Here is a 14,830-nt window from a genome sequence, read left to right on the forward strand (position 1 = left end):
AGGAGGCTTGTTTTCTTAGCTGCTCTTCCATTCTGATGAGTTTTAAGCACTAGGAATTTTGTGGACCCCCGGGTTGGTCTTGCCTTTTGGGGGGCTGCTCGCTGTGTCCGTGACCTGTGAGTTTGGAAGGTCACTCCATGGTCAGACAGGGCCGGGGGCGCCAGGGCCCCAGCTCAGGAAAGGGAAATGTTAACTTGGCATTTCTGACAAGGCTGAGGGCCATTAAAAGTGCACTTGCCGTGTTTAGTATTCCTTGCTTGGAGCCAACCTTTAGGAAATATTGACACAGGGAGGCTCTTGTTCCTTGGGAGGCTCGAATTCTTCAGGCCCTGAGAGACGCTGAGTGCTGGGATAATAGGAGGGCCAGACGGGGGCCGGGCCCGTGACAGCATTGGCGCAGGAGAGCCCCTCTATGGGCGCAGGCTTTGCAGTCTTAGGTCTCTGAGGAGGTGGCTTGGCCAAAGCCGTCCAGCCTGTGTCAAAGACGGGACCTAAACCCCAAGCCCGTGCAATAGGGCTGTGTGTGTGTGTGTGTGTGTGTGTGTGTGTGTGTGTGTGTGTGTGTATGGGGGATGGGATGGGAGAGGGGGAGGATGATTAGCCTTTGACTAATTGATTGCCGTCCCCCCCCTTGTTAACATGATCACAGAAAATAAAAGGCAAGTGAAGAGTTACATTAATTATAAAAATGGAACACTCTGATGTGTGAGCAAGTTTTCTTTGAATGGGAAGAGCCAATCCATCTCATGCCCATGATCCCCCCAAAACTCTTTGGCAGATAATTAAACATCCCATTATCTGCCCGTTATCTTCTGGGACTTCATCAGCTGAGAGGGGGAGTGGAAAGGTAGAAGAGCTTGCCTGGGAAGAGAGAGGAGAGAACAGTGGGAAGAGGGAAGAGAAGTCCATGGAGAGAAAGAGAAATGATTGGTGGGGAAAGGAAGGAGAGGTTGGTTGGCCAGAGACCGATGACCATCTCCTGCACTAAGAATGTTAATAATTTTACTTCAGGTTCTGGGGGTTTGTGATTTGTGAGGTTGTGAGATTTGTAAGGATTTGCGGGAAGTTCTCTCCTCTGACCCTTCCAAACAGTGTGACCTTGGGCCAATACCTGAGCTCTACATCCCTCCTAATGCCTCTCAGCATCTCATCGTTGCTCTCCATTCCCCCATAAAGCACTTGGGGAGAGTGCTGAAAGCTAGTTTCTGGGGGTGGGGAGAGGAGGTGGGGCCAGAAGGCGGGGTGCCCCCGGTTTAGTTTTTAAAAAGAAAATCTCCTGAGCTTGTGGAGACCCCACAGTGAGAGGCGGGGGCAGAACCTTAGTGCTTGGCCCTGGTCTCTCCCCGTGTTCTTTCTGAGAAGATAAGCCTCTGGCTTCTGCTGCATTCTAGGTAATTAAACCTGAGATGGGGGTTAGTAATTATTAAGGGAGCTCAGTGGGCTCTCGCAATTAGTCTTTCAATTTTTTCCCTTTCTTGGTCAACTTCTTGAAGACAAAGGGGCTGATCGTAGCATGGGGCTTTGATGGGGGCAGCAGGTTCTTTCTCTGGCTGCTTCCCTGCACCCCAGAAGCCAGGTCCCCCAGGGCTGCTTTCTTTGCCGGTGACACTGGAGGAGAGCGTGTTCTTCCATGTTCCTGCTAATCAGCGCCACGACAAGGCAGCTTCTGTACAGCTTTTGTCTGGCTCCTGTGTAAAAGCGGGGGAGAGGTTGACATGGAGAAGGAAACCCCTCAGAGGAAAGGAGTGAGGGCCTTGGCGAAAGGGAAAGTAATGGGAGCTTTGGGGCCCGCTGGGAGAGGAAAGGGAGGAACAAGGGAGAAGAAATTTTACTCCTTTGGGGGACTTGTTTGAAAGTCAGAGTTAAGTATAAGTAGCAACAAGTTCAGTCCATGCTGGTCGCACAGTGGAGAGGGGTGACAGAAGTGAAGCAGATCTCAAGAGAGAGTAGATTGGGAATTCTGGGAGCCTGCGGCTTTAAATGCAATCAGCCCCAATCAGTGAATCCCAGTGAATCCCAATCAATGAATCTCAATCAGTCCCAATCAATGAATCCCAATCAATGAGTCCCAATCAACCCCAATCAATGAATCCCAATCAGTCCCAATCAATGAATCCCAATCAATGAGTCCCAATCAACCCCAATCAATGAATCCCAGTCAGTCCCAATCAATGAATCCCAATCAGTCCCAATCAATGAATCCCAATCAATGAATCCCAATCAGTCCCAATCAATGAATCCCAATCAGTCCCAATCAATGAATCCCAATCAACCCCATTCAATGAATCCCAATCAGTCCCAATCAATGAATCCCAATCAACCCCATTCAATGGATCCCAATCAGTCCCAATCAATGAATCCCAATCAACCCCATTCAATGAATCCCAATCAGTCCCAATCAATGAATCCAGAGCAATCCCAATCAATGAATCTCAATCAGTCCCAATCAGAGCCAGCTTCTGATACTTCCAACCTCCATTCCATTGGATAAATCACTTCAGGAGCAGGAAAACCAGGGCTCTCTCTTTGAGCTATGGCTCTTTCCCATTCTCAGCTCCAGGTAAGGTCCTAGAGGGCAGGAGTGGCTCATCCCTACAGGGCCTTTTGCACAGCAGCAGACCCTTAAGGGTTTATTTTGCAAGGGAACCGGGCCAGCGACAGGTTCACTTTTAACCCAGCACATAGTAGGGACGCAGGAAACACTGCTTTGATTTTTGCTTCAGCCCATCAGAATGCTCACACACGGCCAGTCTCAACGACAGCATGTCTGCTTTTGGCCCAGGATTGTGACTGTGCTGATTCGTGTTTATAAAATGCCTCTTTCAGGAGGACTGCACAAGGTGCCCCAAGCCTGAGGATGGAGCCCCTGGCACTACACTCTGCCTGGGCATACGCCCGGTGGGGGTAGATTTAATTAAAACAAAATGTGAACCAGACACAAGTGGGCTGAGGTTTGTCTCCTCTGGAAGGCCCCCGGGAGGTCATCTCCTCTTGAACCTTGGAGTATTCTTTTAGCTGTTCTTTTTTTTATTCAAGTTTTTTACTTTCAAAACATATGCAAGAATCATTTTTCACCATTGACCCTTGTCAAACCTTGCGTTCCAGTTTCTCCTCCTCTTCCCCCGACCCTTCCCCTAGATCACAAGTAATCGATATGTGTTAAACATGGTAGAAATATGTGGAAATCCAACACAGTCGGCATTTTTCTCGATGTTCAGATGATGTTTTCTGAGGATCTCATGAACGGAGGCCCCTCAGCTTGGGGGCAGGAAGGGACCTCAGGAGACTGAGATAAAGCGAGCAAAGGCCCTTTTACAGGTGAGGGAACCGAGGTCCAGAGAAGGGCGGGTGTTGGACAGCTGGAACGTCCACTTCTCTGCCCTGGAGAGGAGAGGGACCTCAGGAATCGGAGGCGTCCTTTGGGAGATCCAAGTACTGGAGGGTCTGCCACAGGGGGAGGTCTCACCTCCATGGGGAAGGTCTTGTTTCCACAGGGGAGGTCTTGCCGCCAGCCCTCTCAAAGCCCTCAAATCTTCATTGAGATTCAGAAACTGCCCTGGCTGGTTTTTTCAGCAGATCCCGCCCGCCCAATGGCCGCCTTTGGAGGGGAGCTGGCCAGGGAAGAGTGGGACTCCCCAGAGCCCACGGCGGGCAGCCAGGCAGGAGGCAGGAGCCGGGTACGAGGACCGTACAGATGGCTACATGGGGATGATGGGCACTGAGGGTCCACTAGTTTTGGAGTGGGATTGTCTGAAGCCAGTGGCAGGAGGGGGCGGGGTTCTGGTCCTCCTCGTGTCCTTCCCATGGTCACCCCTGCTTTCCACAGCTTGTCCTGGGGACAGAGAACTACGGGGGAGGAGCAAGAGGCAGGGCCGAGATAAAAAGAGCAAAGGTCCTTTCTCCGGAGGAACCTGGGCCTCCGTGAGCCCCGTGCTCCCAGCCCATCTCAAAGGCGCCGGCTCTCCTTCCCACAGCAAACATTCCCTTCCCCTCAGCAGGTTTGGGTTCTCTTTGTCTGGGATGGAAGCACCTGCGGGTGGTCAGGAGCCCCCTGCTGCTCAGGGGCCACAAGCATTTATTAAGCACTTGCTGCGTACCAAGCACTGTCCTAAGGAATTTATAAATGAGAGATAGAGGAGAGTGAAAGAGAGAAACAGAGAGAGAGATGGGAGAGAGAGAGACAGATCAGAGAGAGAGGTGGGAAAGGAGAGTGTGGTGGGTGGAGAACAGCCACAAGGTTCGTTTAGCAAGATCCAAGAGTGCACCCAAGGGAGTTACGTGTAATAAGGCTGGAGGTCATTTGGAGCCGGATTCTGCAGGTCTTTAAAAGCCAAGAGGCATCTGTATTGCTCTGCATTGATCCGAGGGTCAATGGGAGCCACAGAAGTTTATTGAGAGCCTGACTGTCACAGAAGCTCGGCTAGCTTGTGGCTTTGTCTGTACTCTTGCCATTTGTTTGCTCGCTGACCCTGCCCAGCCCTCGCCGCAGGGCCGCAGGGACTCCTACCTGCTGCTCCACCTGAGAGCATCCGTGAGAGGAACGATGGCTGTTTTTAACCACAGGCTCACCTGTTACCCGGGAAAGCCCCCGAGTACCTGGGTCTCAAGGAGCAAACGCTGACCTTGGGCCTTTGCAGCCAAGGCACCTCCTTGGGGACGGAGCCTCAGATTCCTGACCTCAGATAAGATGTGGGCGCGGGAGAACAGGGTGACCGACACATAAGGGAGGGCAGGAGGGCACCCGGTCAGGAAGCTGCGGGTTCAGATCCATCCCCGACACTTGCCCGCTGGGTGACTCTGGGTAAGTCACTGAACCCCCACCACCACCACCACCACCAACCCCTGGCCAATCCCAGAAAACCTCTCATCCAGAGCAGGCTTTGTCCGCATGGGTGGAGGCAGTTTTTTCACTTGCAGACCACGGGCTAAAACCAAAAAGGAGACAAAGCCAGGCGGAGCAGAGAGCCAAGAGGCAGTTTGATTTTTTCCTGCTCCAAATTATTCTTCTAATGGCGACCCTGGCTCCCCTTCCCTCTCATTCCCCTAAAACGACCAGCACTAAAATAAAGACATTTTTAACAGTCGTTAGAGACAAAGAAGCAGGTTTTATTTTGAGTTGGGGCAGTCCCGGTGTTACGTTGCCCTTCTCCCTAGCCGGGTGGAAGGAGTCTCGAAGTTAAACAGAAGGGCCTTGGTGGGGGGGGGGGGAGCTGTTCAGTCCTCCCCCTTGGCTGGCAAATGCAGGAGGCTCTTCCCTGGGGACCAGAAGCACAGTGTAAAAATCAGGGTGACTGCTGGGCACCAGCTGCTGGGGCTTTGTTCCCCCTATCCCTTTTAACCCGCTTGTGACTTGGCCATAGGTCGGGGAGCAGAGGATTCTCCACTGGCCCCTCTCTCCTTTTACAGTTGAAGAAAGGAAACTGGGAAGGTGGAAAGTCATTCCCCCCACACAGCGCGGTTAATAAGTAACAGGGAGGGTTCCACCCAGGCCCTGACGAAGGCCTGACACAGGACTCCTGGCCCAGGGCCACCTTCTCGCTCTCCAGAGGGGAATTTGTGGGACCTTGATCGACTTTATAGAGAACTGAGCATTTGATGGGGGGGTCATTCGGTCAATCACTGAGCAATTATGAGGCGCCTACTGTGTGCTGGGCAACATGTTTGGTGCCAGTGCGGTAAAGACAAGAAGAAAAAAATAAAGGAAGCCACCCAGAGACCTTCCCTTGGGGCAGACACAATGGGGAGAGACTGGCCAAGGGCACGTGACTCCGCTGCTGGGTTTGATTTTAAAACTCCAAATGATATTAAAGACAATGAACAAAAATCCCTTCCCCTTGAACCCAGACCAAGGAGAGAAACAGAAAGAGTTAGCAATTATGAAGCACTTAGTGTGCTCCAGACACTATGACACAAACTGAAGGTTCTAAGTCATAGAATCCAATCTAACTCACATGCATTAATTAGATATCTACTGTATGCAAACTCCTATGTTAAGTGTTGGGGATTCTAGGTCATAAATCCAATCTAACTCACATGCATTCATTAGAAATCTACTGTATGCAAGGTCCTATGTTAAGTACTGGGGATTCTAGGTCATAGAATCCAATCTAACTCACATGCATTAATTAGGCACCTACTATATTCAAGGTATTAGAGTAAGTGCTGAGATTCAGGTCATAGAATCCAGTCTAACATGCATTAAGTAGGCATCTACTATATTCAAGGTTACTTTGTTAAGTGCTAGGGATTTTAGGTCATGGAAATCCAATCTAACAAGCATTTATTAAGTGCCTATTATAAATCAAGCACTGTGCTAGGTGCTGGGGATGCCCCAGTTTCCTTAGATATGAAAAGGAAGCAATGCCTGCATCTCACGCTGTGAGGATCAAATGAGCCCCACGGGTGATGGCTGTTGGCTCCCCAGGAGGCACCCCACTTGGGTCCTGAGCAACTTTCAGTGTCTGTATACGTAGTACGTAGTTAACAGATGCTTTTTGGAACAGATTCTATTACCCAGAATTCCCAGCACCCGGCCCACAGTAGGTCCTCCATAGTGTTCATTACTTTCACTACTGCAGCTGGGGCTAAGGGAAAGACAAGAAATTATTTGCCACAGTCTTTCTTCCAAAAAGAAAATAAATCTGTTTGTTTTTTTCTTGAGGCAATTCAGATTAAGTAACTTATCCAGGGTCTCACAGCTAGTAAGTGTTAAGTGTCTGAGGCAGGATTTGAACTCAGGTCCTCCGACTGCAGGGCTGGCGCTGTACCCACTGCGCCCCCTAGCTGCCCACAAAAAGTATCATTCTACAAAAGTCCTGCCCGAGCAGAGCAGGCTGGCAGGACAGCGCTGTCCCACAGTGATTTCCCTCAGAGGCTGCACTCTTAAGGGGCAGGGCCGGGGAGGTAGAGTGGGAGCTTCCAGCCCCTTGCCCGCGTCCTCTCCCTCCCACCTGGCACAGCTGGTGGGCTGCTCCGGCAGGCGCTCCCTCGGCCTGCAGGTCCTGGGAAGCAGTTTGTCCCGGGAGGGAGCCCGCCCGCCAGGCAGGAGGGGGCTGGATCCCGGGCCCGGGGCAGAATTTCCTGTGGGGCCCCAGCCGGGAGCTCTGATGACCGGCTCCCATTTAGAGCAGTCACTCAGGCATTTTGAGACGGGACAATGTCAGCGGCAGGAGGGCTGGTCTGGAGCCGGCTTTGGAGGGAGCTGAGAACTCCCAAGGGAAAGGGGGGGGGGGTTTCCAGGCCCAGAGAAGGACGCAGAGAAGCCCTGGGCAAAGCCAGGAGTTCTCGGGGTGTTTCATGACTTTAACTCGGCTTGAATCCTACATTTGAAATTTCTGAAATAAACCATGGAGGATTCAGGTCTTGATGTCCCCCAAATGTCCACGGTGTTAAGTCTGGCGTTGGGCTGGACGCGAGGGGGTGGGCGAGGACTTCTCAGGAAAATGCCCGTTTTCTCCTCCTGGCCCAGTGCCGACCCTCCATGGCTCCACGATGGTAACATGGCCGGCCCTTCAGGGCTCCCAGGTGAGCTTCAGGGCCTCCTCAACTCCTACAAAGCAAAGCTGAGAAGCCCAACTTCCGCCTGGGCCCCAAGTACCTCCGGAGGCCCCCCGGCTCCCCAGCCCGGCCCCCAAGGCTCTATACGCCCTTCGGACACTTAGCCGTGCCGGGGACTAGGGGACGGGAGCATCCGCCGCCCGGAGATGCTGACACAAAGGCTGCTTTTAGTTCTCCCTTCTATTTTTATTTCTCTCTAAGACTTCGGGCCTCCTGCCCGGGTTCTGTGCTGCCGCCTGCAGCCGGCCCAAGTCCAGTGTGGGTCACCGTGGGACCGGCAAAGTGACCGGTCGGTCACAGAAAGAGCAGCTGCAGTCCTTACACCCCCCTTCTGCAAGGGCAGAACTGATGTAAATACAGAAGGAAAAAAGGGGTGTGGACTTCTCCCTGGTCACAGAGCTGAAGAAGCTGAGAATTAGTTTGGAGGCAGCGGTCAGGGGAGGCCGGAAAACCCAAGTTCAAGTCCAGCCTCAGACACTTACTGCCTGAGCGTTCCTGGCAAGTGACCCAATCTGTGCTTGTAAATGGTGGCGGTACGGTAGCGTCTCCCCTCGCGGGGCTGCCGTGAAGCTCCAGTGAGATAATGTGGCCAGAGTCCATCACAAACCCCAAGTGTTCCACATTTAAGGGCCGGCTGTGAGACCTGCCACGATTGTGGCCTCGGAGTTAGAAGAACTCCGAGAGGTCGTCCGCTCTGGGCCCGGTCTGGACCCGGACTTCCATCGGCAGCTTCTGCTTTAAGGGGTCGGTCAGGATGGACGAGGGAGGGAGGGAGGGAAACAGAGGGAGAGAGACAGACAGAGACAAAGAGAGATAAAAAGATAGACAAAAAGAGACAGAGGGAGAGATGGAAAGAGACAAAGACACACAGAGAGAGACAGGGTAGAGACAAAGAGTGATAAAAAGACAAAAAAGTCAGCGAGGAGAGACGGAAAGAGACAAAGAAAGAAGAGAAAGACAGAAACAGATAGAGATAAACAGAGACAGGCAGAGATAGAAAAACAGACAAAAAGAAAGAGACAGAGAGAGGGAAAGAGAAAGAGACAGAGAAAGAGGAGAGAGACAAGACTGTCAAAAAGAGAGATAGAGACAGGCAGACGGGAGAGGAAGAGACAAAGACAGAGGTAGAAAAACAGAGAAAGAGAGAGAGGGAGAGATGGAAAGAGACAAAGACACACAGAGAGAGACAGAGGTAGAGACAGAGAATAAAAAGATAGGAGTCCCCAAGCTGATTTCTCTTTTAGAGAGTGGGTGCAGTGACCTGGGGCACATCCCTCAGAGGTTCTCCTGAAGCTTGAAGGAGCCCTGTCTGTGCTTCTTTGTGAGCAGTCTCTGAGCAGGAGCCCCCTTTGTTGGCTTAAGAGCTGGGGCTTCAGGTTTATTCCAGGGGAGACCTGGGGTTCCCCTGGAGGACTTTCCCACGGATCAAAGCTTCCGGCTTCCATGGGCCCCCAGGAGGGTTCTGCCCTTCAGGGAACCCCAGGAGTCCAGGCCCCAGACCTGTGTTTGTTCTTCCCAAGAGGATCCCCTCTGGGGTTGTCCAGTGCGTCTCCAAGAGCACCCCTCTTTTTTATTCTTTAAGAAGGCCAGGGCCGGGATGGGGCCCGTCAGGGAAGGCTCTCGGAGGATGCAGAGATTCTGGTCAGACTCATGCAGAGCTGAGAGTCCTCTCGTCGGCCCTTGGGGGGGGGGTCCCTTCACTTTCCCCAAATCTGCTTCCTCACTTTTTAAAAATGGCACCTGCCTGGCTCACAGGTAAAGGTCTTGAACCATCATAGAATCACAAGTTGTTGCTTTCCTCCTCATCTCACTGACTTCTGGAACCGGCCCTCGATGAGCAACAGGAGCTGAGAGCGTGAAGGCCTGTTCTGGGGGAACCTGGAGAAATGGGGAGACTGTCGTAGCCCAGACGCCTTAAACTGGTGGGGAAGTTGCGGTGGGATTAGTGTTTGTAAACACGAGGATCATGGAAGGTCCGGTCCTTACCTGGCGTGACGTCCAGCGGGAAGGAACCTGTCCTAGGCTGAGCTTCATACGGTTGGGGAGGGGCCACAGGAGGCTCCTTTTTTAAATTTTTATTTCAGGAGAGGAACAGAGATGCTGTGTTTAATATCGCCTCAGGGAGCCCCCTGGTGGGAAACTACAAGCCCCGGCTTGTCCAAAGACAGATGGGCTAGTCCAGGGAAGGGAGCGCCTGAAATCTGGGCCCCAGAGCTCTCCAGCTCCGGGCAAACGCCTGTGTCAATATGGGATCTCTCGCTGACCTGGGCTAACAGATCCGGTGGCCTGGGAGGGCTGGACACCAGGTGTCTGAAATGGGGACATGGGAAGTGAGGGATATTGTGTATAAGGCTCGGGGGGCGGCGGCGGCGTGCCAGGTCCCGCCATCTTGCAGCAAGCTTAAATAACAAGGCAGGGAGGTCTTTGGTAAGAAATGAAAACTAGGGCCAAGATGTCATCCGAGGGATGGAGCAAACATCCTAAATGAGTCCAATTGTCACTCAAAAGGCAGCAATGAGAGCTAATAATTAGAGATAAAAACTCCCAAGTCACATGGGGAACAAAGTGGAGGACTAGACAGTTTTTCTGTGCTCATTACGACTTCTCAAATGTCTCCAAAACAGAAATTATGCACCCAAAATACAGCAGCTTCAGCTGTTTCCATGGTGTAGATACCCAGAATCCAAGAGGTTTTTAGAAAAATGAGCCTGAGACGATGCTCTTGCCTCTCACCCCCGACATCAGGGCTGCAAACCCAAGGACTCTTCTCTGGGCTCACAACAGACCCCCTGGGGGGGGACGCTTCCCGTGTGGTGTCCCACTGCTTGGGACTCGGGGCCCCAGAGGCGATCGCTCATGTCTCACCGAACCTTTCCACAGCCGACACGCAGGGACGGCAGGGAGGCTCCTGCTGGGTGAGGGAACATGGCTGCAGAGCTGCCCCCCCCGAAGGGAGCACCAAAGGTGGGCTGCCAGGGGTCACACAGGGAGCTGGAACATGGGGAAGGATTTGAACTCGGGCCTTCCTGACTCCGGATGGAGCTGTCTAACCACTGGCTCAGTTAGCCTCCTTCCCTTGAGTCAGCAAGACCCAGGTTTGAATCTTCCTCCAGACCATGGATTAACCCATCTGGGTCTCAGTTTCCTCATCTGCAGACTGAAGGTCCCCTTCCTTGGGGGGTAATGAGGAATAAATGGAGTGCTCTCTGCTGTCCTTCTGGTACCCAGTGAATGTCCGTCCTCCCTGGCCAGTGGGAGCCACGCAGACCGGGGGCTGGGACATTCCCATCCGGGGAGGGGCAGCCCCACAAATCCCCCTCCTCACTCTGCTCCTGACCTTGCTTCCGTCTCAGCCTGGCTGCCAGGACTCCTGCCTCCCACACCTGAGAGGCTCTAATTGGGAGAGACATTTCCCGTGGCCGGCGGCGGCCTGGCAGTGACCGACTTCTCCTTCTCTCGCACAGCCCAGCGCGGAGGCCCCCAGACTCAAGGATGTGCCCCAAGGTCGCAGCGCGCTGCTGGCAGACATCCAGCAAGGGACTCGCCTGAGGAAGGTCACCCAGATCAATGACCGCAGCGCCCCCCAGATCGAACGTAAGTGGCGCCGCCTTGGCGCGTTCTCCTCTCGGGACTTAAAGCTCCATCGCCCAGACCGGGGGCCAGAGCCCTCGGGCCAAGGGCAGAGAATGCTGGAGTCGGGCAATAACTGGCCGTCAGAGGAGGCGGCCTCCAGCGCCTTTCGTTTTATGGCTAGCCTTTGTCCATCATCGTCACTTCTCTTTGCTGGGTTAGCCTTCTCTTGTGATATACTAATAAAAAGCCATTTATTAAGCACCTAGTGTGTACCAGGTACTCTGCCTTGCTCCCAGGGCACGTAACTGCCCCTGCCCTCGAGGAGCGCCTGGTTTGATGGGAGAGACAACGTGCAAACAGCTTTGGGCAAGGAGGATACGGGCAGGACCTGGTGGCAGAGAGGCAATAAGAGTGAGGAGATCTGGGAAAGGCTGAGATTTCAGGGAGACCAGGAGGCTGAGCCCAAGTGTAGGACCGTTCCCAAGGCGGGAGCCGGCCAGGGAAGTGTCGTGGGTGAGGAACAGCAAAGAGGCTGATGTCTGGGAACCGGACAGTGTATGCCGTGTTCTACACCCACAGTCCCCCACCTCTGCAATAGCAGCCTTTTCCATTTCCCAAGAGGGAGATCCAGCACCAGAGCTTTTCCCTTTTGTTCTTATTTTTCTCTCCCAACATGATTCATAAATATTCATTTTTTATGTTTATTTTTTATTTTAATGTTCATTTTTTATTTTTAACGTGTATTTTTTAAAAACTAAAAAGTTGGAGGTGATTTGTAAAACTTCTGTCCTTTTTCCAGAAACTTAAAAAATATCTAATTGAAATTACATCTAGCCATCTGTTTCGCCATGACAGCTTATACCTGACAATTGGATTTGGAATCCCAAAGGATCCTGGGTTCAGATGACCATTCCCTGCCCGGGTGTCCTTAGGCAAGACACTGATCCTTGGTTCTTCTCATCCCTAAAATGGAAGAGGTTGGGCTGGTATTCCTGGAGCTATTTCCAGCTCCAGCTTCAATGTTCTGAGACCATAATTGGACACAATTAAACCTTGATAGACTAAAAATTGATTTCTTCTTCCTCTGTCCGCCAATTTTAGAAGAAAAGAAGTGGGTCCTAAGGCAACGAGCTAATGGCAAGCTTTGGCTCTCCCCAAGTGGGGCCATCGTTGTCTCTTGGGCTCAGTCCACAATCTACCCTGTAGATAAAATATTGTGTAAAGATGGCTGTAGTTCTCAGTACCCAGACCTCCTAGGTGGACCTGGAAGAGACTCCAAAGTCCAACCCCATCACTTCACAGATGCAGAAAAATCCCCTAAAAAAGGAAATGGTCCAAGGCTTCTTTTTAGGAATTCAGTATGAATGATGAAATGCTTGCTTTGAAACACCCATCCCAAGGTCCTCAAAGACCTTTCCTTCTGCTCATTGACCTGTTCTTAGGGACAAATACTTTTAGAAATTTCAACAAGGAGGGAGGGAGAAGGGAGGCTGTTCTGCTTTTGTTAACTAAGAAATCCAGTTAACCAGAATTCTTCCAGCCTCCAAAAAACTGAAGATTAAACAAATAAATACGCTCTGAAAACTTAGCCATTTTCATCCACCAGTGGGCACTGTGTCCTAATTTCTCGAGGAATATGAAATAAGAGACAGCTGTAATTTCTAGAGATAACTGTAATTTTTTTAATTTTAATTTTATTTTATTTAATAATAACGTTGTATTGACAGAATCCATGCCAGGGTGATTTTTTACACCATTATCCCTTGCACTTGCTTATGTTTCAATTTTTCCCCTCCCTCCCTCCACCCTCCCCCCCAAGATGGCAAGCAGTCCTATATATGTTAGATATGTTGCAGTATATCCTAGATACAATATATGTTTGCAGAACCGAACAGATAACTGTAATTTCTTGCCCAAGATTTTCATTCACGCCACAACCGAGGGGTTTTTTCATCGTCTGCAATTTCTTAGCACAGGTATCTCTCTGGACATAGGAAATTCAAGCCAGCTGTGGGCAAGGGTTCATTCTGGATTCCCTCCTTGGGGCCATATCATTCTTTCTGAGGGGATTATGGGTGAGGGGAAGGGGCTGAAGACCATTCTGGTGGAAATAGGCCTTCTGGCTGGACCCACTTTCACAGACTGTCTGGTATTGGAACTTAGAGACACTTCCTTCCTGCTGAGCTTTATGAGAAAGCCAGAATGGGCCTCGGCCTCCGGGAGCTCCATGCTGTGTTAGCTACCAGGGGTGCTAGCTGCGGGATGCTTGATTTCGGTGCCGTCTCCCCCTTTCTTCCCTCAGCTTCAAAAGGAGCCAACAAAGAAAGCGGAGGAGCTCCCGGGAACTCCCGAGGGGGCAACCCACAGGCCCTGGGAGGTCTGTTTGCAGGGGGCTTTCCAGTGCTGAGACCGGCGGGCCAGAGAGATGGCTCAGGTAAGGGGGCCACAGGGGTGAGGAAAGTGGAACAGGCTGGGGGGGGGGGAGAGTAGCGCAGGGGGGTTCTGACGTCATTCCAGCCAGAGGGACCTCGAAACAGATGAGGATGTGAAGGGAAATTAAGTGACTGATTTGAGGCAGGTAGGACTCAGGGTCTCTGGCTTCAGAACCTGCTTTCATGAGGGACTAGGAGAAAGAAAGAGAAAAGAAAAGAAGAGACAAGGAAACAAAGAGGAGAAAAGAAAGAAAAGGGTGGAAAGAAGAAAAAGGGAGAAGAAAGAATGAAAGGGAAGAGAGGAAAAAAGGAAGGAAGGAAGGGAGAGAAAGAAAGAAAGAGAGAAAGAAAGAAAGAGAGAAAGAAAGAAAGAAAGAAAGAAAGAAAGAAAGAAAGAAAGAAAGAAAGAAAGAAAGAAAGAAAGAAAGAAAGAAAGAAAGAAAGAGAGAAAGAGAGAAAGAAAGAAAGAGGAGAGGAGGGGGAGAGAAGGAAGGAAGGAAGAAAAGGACAGAGAGGGAAGGGGAAGAGAAAGGGGAAAGGAGGGGAGCAGAGGAAAGTTTCTCCCAAATTTGGGGGAGAGTAATTTTTTTAAGGGCATTTAAGGATGCTTTTATCCACTGCCTTTGACAAGGCAGAGAAGTCCCGGGCTGGCTAAGTTCTAAGTGCTACAACTAAGTGTCTCCGCAGTCACTTGTCCCCGGGGCTTTGGGGCTGTCTCGGTCCTTTTCCGAGCCCAGTTTAGAACACTGTAACTCATTGGAACAGAAGGAACAAGGCTCAATGCTGTGGAACGGTTTGAATCGAGAAACAGCCGAGGGAAATGGGGGTTTTGCCCAAATCACAGACCGCTTGTCCCCCGTAACTGGGGTTACAGAAGTGCCCGTTTCCCCAACTCTTCAAGGCCCACAAGGGTCTTAGTGGCACTTGTGGCCCGGGCAGGTCCTTATGCCCCCGATCCCGCTCTCACCGCGCTCTGAGCCGGGGCCCTCCGCCCCTGATTCTGCGCTAGAATCCCTCAGGGAGGTTTTGGGAAGTGGAAGAAACTGCCCTTGCCGAGTTTTCTGATTAGTTAATGATCCTTATTGGGGCGGAGCCCATGGAGGGAGGGAAGGAATCCTGACAAAGCCCCCCCCCCCCTTATTTTCCCTCCTGGGGGCACGGAGTTCCCGCCCGTTATTCACATGGGGGAGGGAAATGGGGGGGGCGGAAGGCCCCCAGGGCTGCCTGCCCCCCCCCCCCGGACCCTTCTTGGGCTCGCGGTGACGTCA

At 51.8% G+C, this 14,830-nt stretch overlaps 1 protein-coding gene across 9 annotated transcripts in view; it reads left to right on the plus strand.

The window, feature by feature from the left end:
• The window catches only part of WIPF3 (WAS/WASL interacting protein family member 3), a 69,370-nt gene that overhangs the window by 41,498 nt on the left and 13,042 nt on the right, over positions 1-14,830 (plus strand). For all 9 annotated transcript variants that reach the window (XM_051963454.1, XM_051963452.1, XM_051963453.1 and 6 more), the window contains exons 3-4: positions 11,022-11,151; positions 13,433-13,564. In XM_051963454.1, the coding sequence (XP_051819414.1) occupies positions 11,022-11,151; positions 13,433-13,564 (262 nt within the window). The remainder of the gene's footprint in view (positions 1-11,021; positions 11,152-13,432; positions 13,565-14,830) is intronic.

This window comes from Antechinus flavipes, chromosome 5, assembly GCF_016432865.1.
Source record: "Antechinus flavipes isolate AdamAnt ecotype Samford, QLD, Australia chromosome 5, AdamAnt_v2, whole genome shotgun sequence".
NCBI classification, from domain to species: Eukaryota; Metazoa; Chordata; class Mammalia; order Dasyuromorphia; family Dasyuridae; genus Antechinus; species Antechinus flavipes.